General features: G+C 34.2%; 1 protein-coding gene across 2 annotated transcripts in view; it reads left to right on the top strand.

Annotated features, from left to right (window-relative positions):
• The window catches only part of LOC112405786 (serologically defined colon cancer antigen 8-like), a 211,316-nt gene that overhangs the window by 39,676 nt on the left and 157,831 nt on the right, over positions 1-13,809 (top strand). For both annotated transcript variants that reach the window (XM_024754333.1, XM_024754343.1), the window contains exons 5-6: positions 678-812; positions 3,662-3,778. In XM_024754333.1, coding sequence (XP_024610101.1) covers positions 678-812; positions 3,662-3,778 — 252 coding nt within the window. The remainder of the gene's footprint in view (positions 1-677; positions 813-3,661; positions 3,779-13,809) is intronic.

The raw sequence follows: 13,809 nt of genomic DNA, 5'->3' as shown, positions 1-13,809 counted from the left end.
ACGTTAAACATATACCTGTTGAGGAACATGCTCTTGAGGAACTTCTAGTCTAATGAGGAAACAGACAACAAAAAACAGTGTGATGTGTTAAGTACTGTGCATGTAAATAATTTTAGTTGAGAAATAATATATCAAGAAAATTTGAAATATATTTTAGCATGGAGGATAAATTCAGCACCTTTATTCTTGTGTCTACCATAGTACAAAATTTCTAAAATACCTCGTATTTTTAAAAAATACTATTTTATATTCTTATTGAAATTTTCAGATATTAGGCATATCTTTATAAGGTGGTTAGAAATTCTTAAAGGACATAAAACTTTGGTATTCTTACAGGGTTAATATAGCATATGGAAGTTTCTTAATATCTGCTGATTGATTCTATTTTTAATATTTAAAAAGCATAGTGACTATAGTTAACAGTACTGTACTGTGTATTTGAAAGTTGCTAAGAGAGCAAATCTTAAAAGTTCTCACCACCAGAAAAAAAAGAAAATTACGTGAGGTGATAGTCAAGGGAGATGAATTGAGAATGCAGAGCAAAGGAGATACCCAATCCACAGAGAAATGACTTACAGAGAGAGCCCAGTGGCCATGCTGAGACTCTATTAAGTCAAGATATTTAAAATATTTTTGTCAAATGACATTATCACTTAGGACTTCTTTTCCTCGTACAGACGTTGACCCTATCTCAGAGTATTGCCCAACTGGAGGCTCAGGTGGAAAAGATTACAAGAGAGAAAATTTCAGCTGTTAATCAACTAGAGGAAATTCAAAACCAGCTTGCTTCCCGGGAAATGGATGTCACAAAGGTACAAAGAGAGAGTCTAGTTTACTAATTACTTAAATATTTTAGTTGAAAATTTTTTCCTAGTGTTGAAAGCTCAAAAAGAAGTCTGGAGTATAAAAATTTTGTTATTTCAAGATAATAAAGGTCCACATAATGGTCATTCAGCAAACATTTACTTATTATCAGCAGGCCCTTTTCTGGGTGCTGCAAATACAAAGATGAATTAGACACAAATAATGTCCTCAAAGAGCTTAAGGATTAAGTTGCTGAGACAGAACTGTAAATTAACAAGTTTTATTACTTTAATTATTGAATACCTGATAAAACTTGTACATCTGAATTAGTCAACTAGGAGTAATTTTTTGCATAAGTTTGGTCTTCACAATAATACTAAAAGACATGTATTTATTTATAACATGAAAAGTGTGCTTAACATAATTCTCCATCTCTCATTCTTTCAGACCTGTTCTCTAAAATCAAGATTCTAATACTACAGCTTCTTATTCTGTTGGTCCTTAAATTTATACTTTACACTGTGGTATCACTGTGTCTGCACTATGGGCATCACAAACTTGTGAACCAAGAACTAAAATGCTTAATGATCTTAACTGGCTAAGGTACATGTTTAAGAAACACTAGAAGTCTGTGTAGATTTCAGTAATCATTGCTTTAAAACTAAGTCACTAAATATGGACATGCATGATGTAATAAATTAAATCAATTTATTTTTCATCAGTACATACACAGATAATTTTATTAAAATGCATACCCATTTCATACTGCATTTTACTTCTCAACATATTTTCCTAAATTTGGACACATTTTTAATGCCATTATTGTTTTATAACTCAGTAATTTAAATTAACTTTAATATATATTAGGAAAGGAAGCCTATTTTTTTTTCCTTGAATTTATATAGTTCTTCATTTGCTTTCTAAAATTCAAGCTAGCTAATGTAGAAGCTTAAAATATCATATTTGCCAATATAATTGATGTTTGTGTGGAGGTAGGGGTAGAAGTAAGGGAACTGGTGCAGAGAGATGGAAATGGTTAACCTGGATTAATAGGTGAAAGGTATGATGAGGATTTTCAGTTCATTATAAGGAGAGAACTTTCTGTTGAAATATGGTACAGTAAAGAATGATTACTTGTCTTTAGAACTGTCCAAAAGGACTCAAGCATCAGAGGAGTGCCTTAAGCCTGCTTCCAACCCTGGGATAATATAATTCTAGTTAAATTTAATTTGTTCATTTATTTTAGATGAAATTTAAGTGTTACAGATAAACTTAGCAAATGCATTTTAAACTGAAATTAGTGAGGCAAGGAAACTTTAAAAATAAAATTAAGGGGTACAATCATTTTAAACAGGACCTAATGCTTAGATATTTATTATGTATAATAATTTTGTACTGGTGTTGGGTTTTAAACACCATGGTTGTATAACTGTTATGTTCTGGTATTATAATTGGGGTCTTTAAATTTTATTCCTATATGTAAATCAAATAGATTGGAATAGTGAAGAAAGTCAATTAGGGCTCCTCTAATTTTTTTCTGTAATTCTTAATTTTTAAATTTTATTTAGCTTTAGTAACTTTTTGTGAATTAGTAATATTTTTGAAAGGGGAAGGATCAACTCTTGCACATTGAAGGTATTTGAATTTCAGATACAATTTGTAGTAATTTTATTCTTTTTTTAGCTTTCTGAGGGTCACTGGGGAGAAGCTTACTGACTTTTTCTTCTGTCTTGTCACTATAATTTTTGAACACAGATTAGTTTATTTTTAACGTATTTTTTATTTGAACATAGGAAATGCATATAGATTTTATAAGATTCTAATACTTCAATAATGATGAAACTAATTTCTAAAATTCTAATGATCATTTTTGGAGAACTACCAAAATTGCGAAGTCTCAAACAGGTATAGCCATTAGATGATACATGATTTTTAAAAACTTGTATTTGTAACTTAGAAGCTGACTTAGCAGATGTTTGTATTACTTGATCTCTCTACAAGTTCTCAGTTATCTCAAAAGTTAATAACTTCTTTATTTAGATTTATCTGCTAGTTGTATTTTCCAAATGTATTTATCTGTCTGTAGATGCCCTGGATTGAAAAAAAAGATTACATAAAGAATGATACACAATTTTAAGATACTGAGTGTGTTTATTATTTAACAATATGTTAAAGTCATTTCACTTACATGTATATTTTCCTTTTATGTTGAATGCCATAGCTATTTTAAAAGCAGAGTGGGCTTAGTTGCAGTCTATGACTTTTAACTTTCTTAATTTAAATACATAGTATTGTGCATGGTAAGATTGACATAATCTGCAAAGCCTACGGTAAATACCAGCTGGGTAATACTCTACTCATAAATATTGATAATATAGTCTATTAGCAGAGAGAAAAATACCTTTATAAATTTCCTTAAATAAAAGCCTAACTGATAACGAGTTTAAAGGAAAGTTTTTAATATAGAGTATCTATATAACCATGACAATTTGAATGAATAATGACATAGCTTAATATTTTAATTACTAATTTACCTAGTTAAAAGCAAGATGATAGTGCATTTTAGATAATATGCAATTGAAACTATTATTTTACATGAAAAATCTTGTATATATCATTTAAATTCCCTGGTTATGCATTTCTTTATCTGTCATTTGAAATTGTAAGACTCAATAACATCTGATATTGCCTCCACATCTTAACAGAATATATTGAATATGCTAATAGAAAATGCCATTCTTAGAAAAGTTCTATTGTGTTTTATTTATATGACCTCTAGGGGGCACCAAAAGATCTAATTGCAGGCCTTGCCTGGTAGATTCCAGCAGCTATTGATCTAGTTTTTATAATCTAACAGGTGTGTGGAGAAATGCGCTATCAATTGAATAAAACCAAAATGGAGAAGGATGAGGCAGAAAAGGAGCACAGAGAGTACAGAACAAAAACTAAAAGGGATCTTGAAATTAAAGATCAGGTAAGATTTGATACAAGCGTAACTGCAGCAATTAAAGACATAACTAATGTTTTTTTCTGAAATGGTTATGGTTTTATTCCTAAGTCATTCATTTCTATTATATTGTTTCTAACTAATGGAATGATCCAATTTATACTGTTAAAAGAATTTCATCTACAGTTGCCTAAAATTATCACCTTTCACATGAAATTGTGTGAATACAACTGCATGCATATGAAATTACAATCTGACAGATCATAAATATACATTTGGATATGTGTATCTATTACTTACAAAAGTAAAAGAAAATGTTCTAATGTTCATTTTGGACCTAAAATATATGTACATAAAGTTCTTTAAAGATGCCAACTTGAATCCAATTTTAAGTGAAAAAGTTTAAAATTTGTGAGATGAGATGAGTTGATATGTAAATATGTCAATCAAATTGATCGTTGGCAGAGTGAAACCAGTTTTAACTAAGATAACCATGAATACGTTTGCTCAGGAAACCTAAATACAGTAAAATTGGAAATGTTAGGAAAAAAACTGCTACTTACTTCAATTTCAGTTTGAACAGATGTTTTACATTACATCTTTGTTGAGATCATGTAGATACTTCAATTTTAATTGACAACATGGATAAAGTTTTTAGAGAGGCAGTTCTAATAGGCTGACTTTTGATTTTCTAACTGTTATAGTACAAAACATTGAACGCTTTCATTCTTTTTATTCAGTGAAAGCAGGTTGAGAAATCTATTCAATTAAAATAAGACTGAGTTTTCAGTGTCATTATTTTAAAGAAATCACTATGGTTTAAAAGTGGGTAGTCCTAAATAAATTTTTTTGAAATATATTTCTAGTTCAACACTTTTTACCGTATTTTCCAGCATATCTCCCTTTCAACCCAATCAACTCTTCTATGCAAATGATGCAAAGACAATTGGGAAAAGTATTGAAAATGAAAGTGATAATGAAATTTAGTACAAAAAGTTTTTCAAGTTGTAGCTGAAATCCCTGGCATTAAATTAAAATCTAAACAACCAAAATCAAATTATGCTTTTGTATCACTATATTCAAAGTGTTCTAAAGAGTTTTAAATTTTCAGAAGAATTTTCCTTGTTAACATGTACAAATAATGAAACTGTTGATATTTCATTCCATCCAGTTGGGGGCGTGCCTGATAGTGGAATTAAAAATCCTTTCTATCAGGAACTGAAGATCTAGGATTACTAACCAACACAGAACTTTCCTTTTCTGATATATTATACGACTTTTTAAAAAAAGTATCATATTGGCATGCTCACGCATTATTATATACCTTTTCTGTTATTCTGTAGCATCTGCCAGCATAATATTTTGGACTAACTGGAAAAATACAGTAAGGAAGAGTCTCTGAGTTATTTAAAAATTACATTTTAATATTCTAGGAGAAAGAACACTATAGGAATAATAAGATTATAATATCCCTTGTAAATGAATAACGTGTGTAGAAGTATTTGTAATATTTGTCTTTTAGTGCTATATCTCATTTTAATTAACCACTAATGAGGTGGAGGCTAAAGTTGCAGGATTATAAAAGGAGCAGTTTTCATTTGTAAATATTTCCTGCTAAATAGTGAAACACTGACAGTTTTTATAATGATTTTAGTATTATTTTTAGTTAGAGATGTGCCTTTTTAGGACGTCAGAGATGTGATGTGCTTATTAGTATTTTTTCTTGGACATAATTTGAGGAAATCTTATAGGTACTCCTTGTAACTATTTTGTATTGAATAGACAGTTTCAAAAAAAAAGAAAGTAGTGGTGTCTCATTCCATTGATGATCTGGAGTAGCAAAGCAGCAATTGTTCTTTGGTCTTTCAGCCATGACCTGACCTTCTGTCTTTATGACTGAAGAGCTACTTTGCTTGGCCACCATCTGCACTCAAGAGAGAAATTTACATTTAACTTTTAAAAGCTGGGCATGTTGAATGTTTATCTGAAGTACCTATAATAATATAAAGCGTATTTTACTTTTAAAGTGTTACATATCATGCAATTCAGGATAACAAGAAGGCTATCTCTATGTTTACAAAAAAGGGGGTTCCTTGTAATATAGTCATTTTATTTATATTTTTGTTAATCTGGCTTCTTACATTTTTAAAGTAGATGGGAATCTGTCAGATTGGAATGTGGTGAGAACAAGAGCTTTTTGATGTATACAAAAGAGGGCAAATGGTTGACCACCCAAATCATTTTCCTTGTGACCCAAGCCTTGACTCTGGCATAATTAGAAGGAAAGGTTAGGAGAGTAACAATGGCAATCTCTTACTCCCATTTTCTCCTTTTCTTTTTTTTTTTTTTATTGTGTTAGGAACTGATGGGCAGATTATCCTTCCCATCAACTCCTTTGTATCTCTTCAGTTTAGAGAGCTCCTGTCAGCCTCAGAGGATGCTTCTCGCACTAAAAAAAATAAAAAAAGACATTTGGTATGAAGGAGAATGAAAAATCTGTGCCCTGATTTTTATTAGAAAATTTTTGTAGACAACAGTTATACATATACACACACTCCATTATGGGAATTTAAAGACATATATGAAGATAAAGAGACTATTATAATGAATTCCCACATCTCCATCACCTAGGCTCGTCATTTTGCCAATCCTATTCCATCTACCTCACATTTTTTTCTCTCCTTCATCTTCACCTTCATTGTCATCTTCATCTTCTTTGTCATCTTTGTCATCCTTTTCTTCTCCATCTTCTCTTCCTCTTCCTCTTCTGTCTTCCCTCTCTTCTGCTTTTGCTGAAGTATGTAAAGCAGATCTCAGACATTGTGTTATTACCCATAAATGCTTCAGTGTGCATCTACGAAGGATTTTTTTCACAATCACTATGTCATCATCATACCTAAAAATATTAATAATTCTTTAATATCCTATAATGCCCCACCCATATTCAAATACCATCTCTACAGTGTTTGTTTTACAGTTAGTTTATTCAAATCAGGGAAACCTACGTTTTTGTATGTTAGAATGTTATGGTGTTACCTTCTTTAATAGGAAATAAAGGGAAATCTCAGAAAAGTTTCAACTTTCTTTGTTGTTATCAATAAATTTCATGCATAATGTTTTGATTGTGCTTTATATTTATAGAGTACCTCATCACCATTCTAAGGAAATGAGTTAATCCTGTAGCAAACTGTCTGAAGGAAATGGCTACCTTACAGCAACCCCAATCATCATATTCTGAAAGGAGGCCCTTAGTCTGAAATCCAAAATACATAATTAATTTCAGAGCCTTACACTTAACATTTAGGAAGGCTGCAGGAAACCTGTTATTACCCTGGCGGTATGAAGGTTAGCTGACTCTGAAATGAGTGATGCATAAGTGGAATTTTCTTTATTAGCTTCCATTTTGGTAGATGAGTCTCAGAAGATGATTCTTTACAGCCCCTAATCTTTGATCAGGGCCTAGTACCAAATGAAAACACAGGGCCCTTTGTTCAAAAAGCAGGAAAAAAGTGATGTTAAAGGTACTGAATTACAAAATGTTTTCCTTTATCCTGCAGGCAGCCTTTCCTCTCTCTCTCACTCTCTCTCTCTCTCTCCCCTTCTCCCTCTTCCTCCCTCCCTCTGAATGTCTGGTGTTTTTATTTGCTATTTAATGTTGGACTCCCTCCAGCACAGGGATATTCATGGTGGGGGGAACGCAGACCCCCATAGGTGCCCCATGACTGAGTGTACAGATGAATCCATGGTTTCTAGGTTCTCCATGTCACTAGCCACAAAACCCATACACCATGCCCTGGTGGGGAGGGGAGAGAGTCAGTCTTCTCCATCCCAAGGTGGTCAGCTGGGCAGCCCCCTAGAGACTGCAGTCTCCACACAGGGAGACACTTGGTACAGGGGTCAGAGTGGGCAGAGGCTCCATGCTGAGTCCGTTGAGTGTGCTGTAGTGCTTCCAGGCAGGAGGAGGGATAGTCAACTCCATGTCCTACCCTCAGGCGTTAGGGGTGTACACACTTAACCCAACCTTTCCCAGGCTCACATCCAGGCTCCTGACAGAGGTAAAGGATAATGGCAGAACGAATGCCTCCCCCTAACACTGCCATGACCTGGTCCCACCCAACATGGAGAGCAGCAAGGTCCCAAGGCAGGGGCCAGGAAGAGGAAGCTAGAAGGAAACAAGTGTCCAAGAAGTGCCCCAGGGCTGCCATGAGTCAGTGGAGAGACAAGACCACAGATGTGAGTGGGGCTTCCATTGTACCATCAGACTTCACCTATAAAACACAAATTCCAATATAAAATCATTAAGAATTTTAAGACGTTGACCACAGAGCATTAAACTGCAAGTTCAGGGCCCTTCTAAACACAGGGCCCTGTATGAGCACACTGATCACATGCCCAAGAAGCTACCATGGCTATGGGGATAGACAGAGATTTGGTGTGCTAACGCACACGTATATATTCCTACTTACATATGCAGATATGAGTGTGTGTTTAACATGCGCAGGTGTCCTGTATCTGTAAAAGAAGGCTGGCCAGCTACAGAGTATGGGCCAAATCTGAGCTGCAGTCTGTTTTTACAAATAAAGTTGTAGAAGAGGACAGCGACACTCATTTGTTGATGTATTGTCTATGGCTGCTTTCCTGCTACAAAGGCAGAGCTGAGAAGTTGTGGCAGAGACCCCATAGCCCACCATGACTGAAATACTACCTGAGCCTTTAGAGAAAAAGCTTGCCAACCCCTGCCCTGAGTATAAAGTTAAAACTTTGTTTCCCCTGCCCTGCTAGAGTGTGGAGTTCTGAGATTGAAGACTTATCAATCTTAAATTATAACTTAATGGTTTTAGAGTATTTTGAAATATAGAAAATGTGCCTGATCCCTAGTCTCTTAATCATCTAATGGCATCAGCAGGTGAATATATGATTGGTTATAGTCTTATTATCTTATTATTAGTGGCACATGGCTTAAAAACTGGCTTGGATGAGAATACACATATACATAAATAAATTGTTTTATATTACAACATTTTTAGGTTGGTTCAGTTTCTTTCAGAGATAAAAGGACTTTTTTATCAGTATTGTGTAATTTATAACTTTGGAGTTGTGGCTAATACTGAGTAGGAAACGTTGAAGTTCAAAATTACCTGAAGGGGGTAATCAAAGCAAATATTTAAGGCTAGAACACATATACAAAAGAAATAGATCAGAAAATTTTGGCTAGAAAATTAGCACAAAAAAAGGTTTGAGTGTTGCTCGTACCTACAGCAGTATGACGCCACACTTTAATGCTGACATTTAAAAATGTGGACTGTATCAACACAGGAGTTATTTCCTAAGTTCAGTTGAATGAATTAGATTGTTGGGAGTAGTACAGCTATTTTGTATGGCTTTGTGTAAATATGAGAGGAAGCCCAACACGTCCTAAAGGTTAAGTCCTACGTAAGGCCAGAGAAATAAAAGTAATAAAGAAAAGTTGAAGAATTGTACCTTTCTGCTTAGAGAAGACTAAAGCATTGCTTCACTGTCTTTAAGGACTTGAGAGATAATTTCAAGGAGAAAGTTAAACACCTGTTCTCAATCTTTAGTATGGAAAGAATAAGAACAAAGAGATTTAATCACAGCAACTGGAAATCACAGCAGCCTGAAATAACTTTCTGACAGTAAGAAGATTGAAATAGATTGCTACAACAGACCATGGAAGTTTCTTCCCTGAAATTTTTAGTTTTAAACGGTAGCAGTAATATGCTTTACCTAAAGACCCAGCTAATGGACCTCTGAGGTCCATTGTCTTTTATTTGATTCTGGAAACATCCTAGGAATATTTCACTGTGTTAAACTGGCTAGTAATGATATTTGTCTTTTCTACTCGTAATTTAGCAACTACAGATTAAAGAAAAATCCCGTTCGTCTCTGTTCTCTCTTATGTGTCTGTAATGCTGTATACTCTCTTCAGAAGGCTTTTGGGGAATATATTGAGATAATGGATGGCTTCTGAGAGCTAGACTTCAGAAACTATCCAACTACCACCTGCAGTCTCACTTCTATCTCTAAAAAATGACTGGGATTGGGCCACTTGGGCATGCCGTTAGTACATGTAATCACTTGGTCCTGGTGATGACAGAGTTGCTCTCCAGTGTTCTTCACACCGTCTTTCAGTGCTGGAGGCTTAGCACATTCGTTTCCCTGCTTCTCACTCAGACCACAGCCATTCGAGAGGGCTTGGCCTGCCCAGACCAGAACGCTAGGCACTGTGGGGTGATAACTAGAAGACCCAGGTCCTGCCCTTAGGGGGTTTATATTCTAGTTTAAGAGACAGAGTACACATTTGAACATGCCTTAAAAATACTTGCAAAGTAGCATATCGACAAGTGCAAATTAATGTAGTGTGAACTTCATGCTGGCTACAGCCCATAAGAGGGAGAATCTGGTTCCATGTGTGTGATGCAATAAAGCTTTTTTTTTTTTTAAATAGCATCTTCCCTAAGTATGCCCTAAAGCATTGTTCATCATACTTAGATAAATTTGTGTTCTTATCACAGGCTAACCAAGAATTCTGAGAAAATTCTTCACCCTGGCATATGTCTAATAAATCAGCTTCTTTTGTTCCTGTGCTGTGTGATGCTTGAATGGAACAAATAGGATTTCGTAAATAATTTAAAATATCTCCATTTTATAAAATGTTATCAACTTATTATTTTTCTAAAACACCACATAATTTCTCCCTTTAAGATTATAAATATGTTTGTAAGGTCAGAAAATTAGCAGTAAAAAATTGAGTTTGATTTTTTTGAACAAAGAAACAGTTCCAAATCAATCCAGTGAATAATACCAAGTTGCAGATCCTTGGGGCATTTAGCATCAGTAACTTTAATAATGATTTGGGCCATGGTTTTAGGTGGCAGTATATGTATATCTCATTCATAAAACCACCATGGAAATTCGTATATTCAAAAAAGTCATTTGATTTTCCAGCAAAGATGATAGTGCTATTCACGATAATAATATATTTTTTAAAAAATCAAATATGCACAGAAACAATATATATGAAAGTAACAATATAGGGCTATTTAGAGATAAAGGCACAAATAAGAAAACAAGCCATTTTAGAAATAATACGCCTTATGGGATAAATATTTAGAAATAAATGTGTGCCTTTGGATAGGAATATAAAACTGTAAAGTGAAGTCAAGAAATATTTTTGTGTTTTAAGGAAGTCATAAGGTTCATCAACTATTGGTCCTAAAGAAATACAGGTTTTGCCGTGTTTCAATTTCAGTGGATGATTCATATTTCGGTCCTTAAAAAATTTGTGCATGCTTATTTTGACCTTAAAAGTTGACCCAGCCTTCTAACCTTACCGGTTACCTTCTCTGATTACCAAGTCTGCAATTATGGTGACTACCAGGTGGCAGCAGTTCTTTGAATATGTTTCCATACAGGCCGGCAAACTGAGTGGTATTAGACATAGGACAGCTACAGATGCTTTTTTGTTTTATAGTCCATAAATATTAGTACCAATATCCAGTATAAATATTACTAATTACTACATATGTATACATTTTAAAAAATATTTATTGTATAAACATAGACACATTCACAGAAGCCAATAATTCCACCACCCAACAGAGCAAATTGTTTTCATTTTTCTGTTTTACCTTCTACTTTTTGTCCATATGCATATATAATATTTTCAAGTAGTAAACATAGCATAGATGTAATTATGGTTTTTACTTTTTCCACTTGACAATATCTTAAGCATTTTATGTGTTGCTGCCTTCTCTTCATAGATCACTTTAATATGGCCATTTACGTGTACTTTCAAAGGAAAGTGATAAGTCATATTTTGAAGAGAACAGATACTGTTATAAATTTAGAATCCTTTTGCCCTAAGTTTCACTCGTTTTTTTTTTTAACTCAATAACCATATATTGCATGCACTATGCTGGCCTAGAATGAACTTCTGTTCTTAAAAAAAGGGAGTATGTAAGACAGGTTTGCAAATAAATATACGTCAAAGAACATAATAACTATCATTAGCAAACTACCGAAGGGTAAGATGATTTAGGAGAAGGAGAGAGGACAAACTTGAAGGATGGTAAGGATGTTGCCCACCATAGATGGGAGACAAAGGCATTTAGGTTGGAAAATGGCAGCTTGAGCAAAGGAATGGGGATAGGCGCACAGGGGAAGGAGGAGGTGTTCAAGGAATGCATGTGTTTTTTGATTCCATAGCATACTTGTATCACTGACCTCAGTATCTCAAGTGCCACATCTCTGTTATAAAAGATTGCTCATAGAAAAAAGTCTTCTATAAGGTTCAGAATCCCAAGTAATTGCCTACTTATAACATGCTGCATGTCTTACAGTCAGGCACAGAAGTCGTATTATATTTTGGGAATATTTGCATAAGTTTTTCGTTTCCTTTGTAGTGTTTTCTATGTAATGAGACAATTTTAAGATTTTCAACATCATTTTCAGATGACATACAACAAAATGCCATCTTATTAACAGTGTTAGAATCAAGTAGGATTAGTTTTCTAGAAATAAAAGAATTGACAGTTACTTTAACGATTTGTAGAAGATTTGCACATGACTAATAACAGAAGGTGAAACACAGAGTGTACAGGGTAGTATTTTACCTGTGGACTGTGAGTCCAAAGACTTGATTTGACTTTTCAGCTAACTTCCTGAGCAAACCTCTCAGAGCCTCATTTTCTTTCCCAGTGAAATGAGAAGCTTGGATAAGTGAAAGCTAAGGTTTTCTTTATGTCTAAATGCCTGTGTTTTCAGAAACATAGGAAATATTTCTCTGTTGTTCTTACTTATGAATTAAGTATTAATAAAATCAGTAAAATTACATGGAGTCTCAAGTGTCATTCCAAATTTCCCATTCACTCTGATTTTATAAAAATGACACTTCTGTTATGATAAGAATGAAATTTTACTGTCATCAATTTTAGATTATATTCTTTTCATTATGATGAATAGTAGAACAATAAAACATCTAGCCTTTTAAACAGTTGAATTTAATTACAAGATAGATGCCATTTAATCTGCAATAAGGATTAAAGTCCTAGTCTGAATTAAGAATGAAGGTCTATTGGAAGGATTTTAGGCAACAGCAAACTGCCCAAGATAGGATTTTGGAAGAGTAGTCACTTTTCAGGAAGCCTGCAGAATTAAATACCCTTAGTCAGAGTTTCATATCTGTGTGAACCCATGACCCCTGGGAATAAATTGGTAACTCCTTTGGAGAAAAATGGCATTAATAGTTAATGCTTTCACTTTCAGTTTTTCCTTGGTGCTCTCATAAATACAGCCATGGAATGAAATGCTGTGGCAATTCTGGATCTGGATGACCTAGAATATGATCGTATTTTTTTGTATTTTGATTTTTTAATCATCAGAATGAGAACAAGTTTTTAATTCTCTTAGAGATTTCACATATCCCTGGCATGTTCCCCTGACCCTCACTGGAGTACAATGTGAGAGGCTGCCCTAGACATAGATTCTAGATATAACTGCAGGCTGCTCATGACTATTAATAAATTGCAAGATGTTTAGATTTTCATGCTACTATTCTTAAGAGATGGTCAAGGTAATTTAACCCTTCTTGGTGTTAACATCTATATTTAAGTGGATCACTTACAGTAACATTTAGATTTTAAAGAAAAGACAAGAAAGCAGCAGTGTCCTTATTTCTGACCTGCTTTCTGACTTCCCTGAGAATTTTTGGCATTCCCTGTGGAGAATAGAAAATTCTTTTCTATATAGAATCTCTCTACTTACAACTGAAGTTCTGATATTCATTCATATTCATCCTGTCTCTCTTTCTCTCTTCTTCCCCTCCACCCCCTGTCACCACCGCCCCCCACCCCAGCCATGGTAATAAAACATGCAAGTAATAGCATTGGCCTGGCTTCAGAAGTCATGAGTCAACTGTGGTTGAAAGTTCCCCATAAAGTACAAGGGAATGCTCGTGTCTTAGAGAGAGTGGCAGCCAAGGAAAAGGGGGAGGTAAAAACTTTTAGGGAAATCTTAAGAAGATGGAGGAGAAAGAACTG

This window comes from Neophocaena asiaeorientalis, unplaced genomic scaffold (genome assembly GCF_003031525.2).
Source record: "Neophocaena asiaeorientalis asiaeorientalis breed wild unplaced genomic scaffold, Neophocaena_asiaeorientalis_V1.1 scaffold524, whole genome shotgun sequence".
In the NCBI taxonomy this organism is placed as follows: Eukaryota; Metazoa; Chordata; class Mammalia; order Artiodactyla; family Phocoenidae; genus Neophocaena; species Neophocaena asiaeorientalis.
Note: the sequence above shows the minus strand (reverse complement) of the source record. Positions and strands in the feature narration are given on the sequence as shown.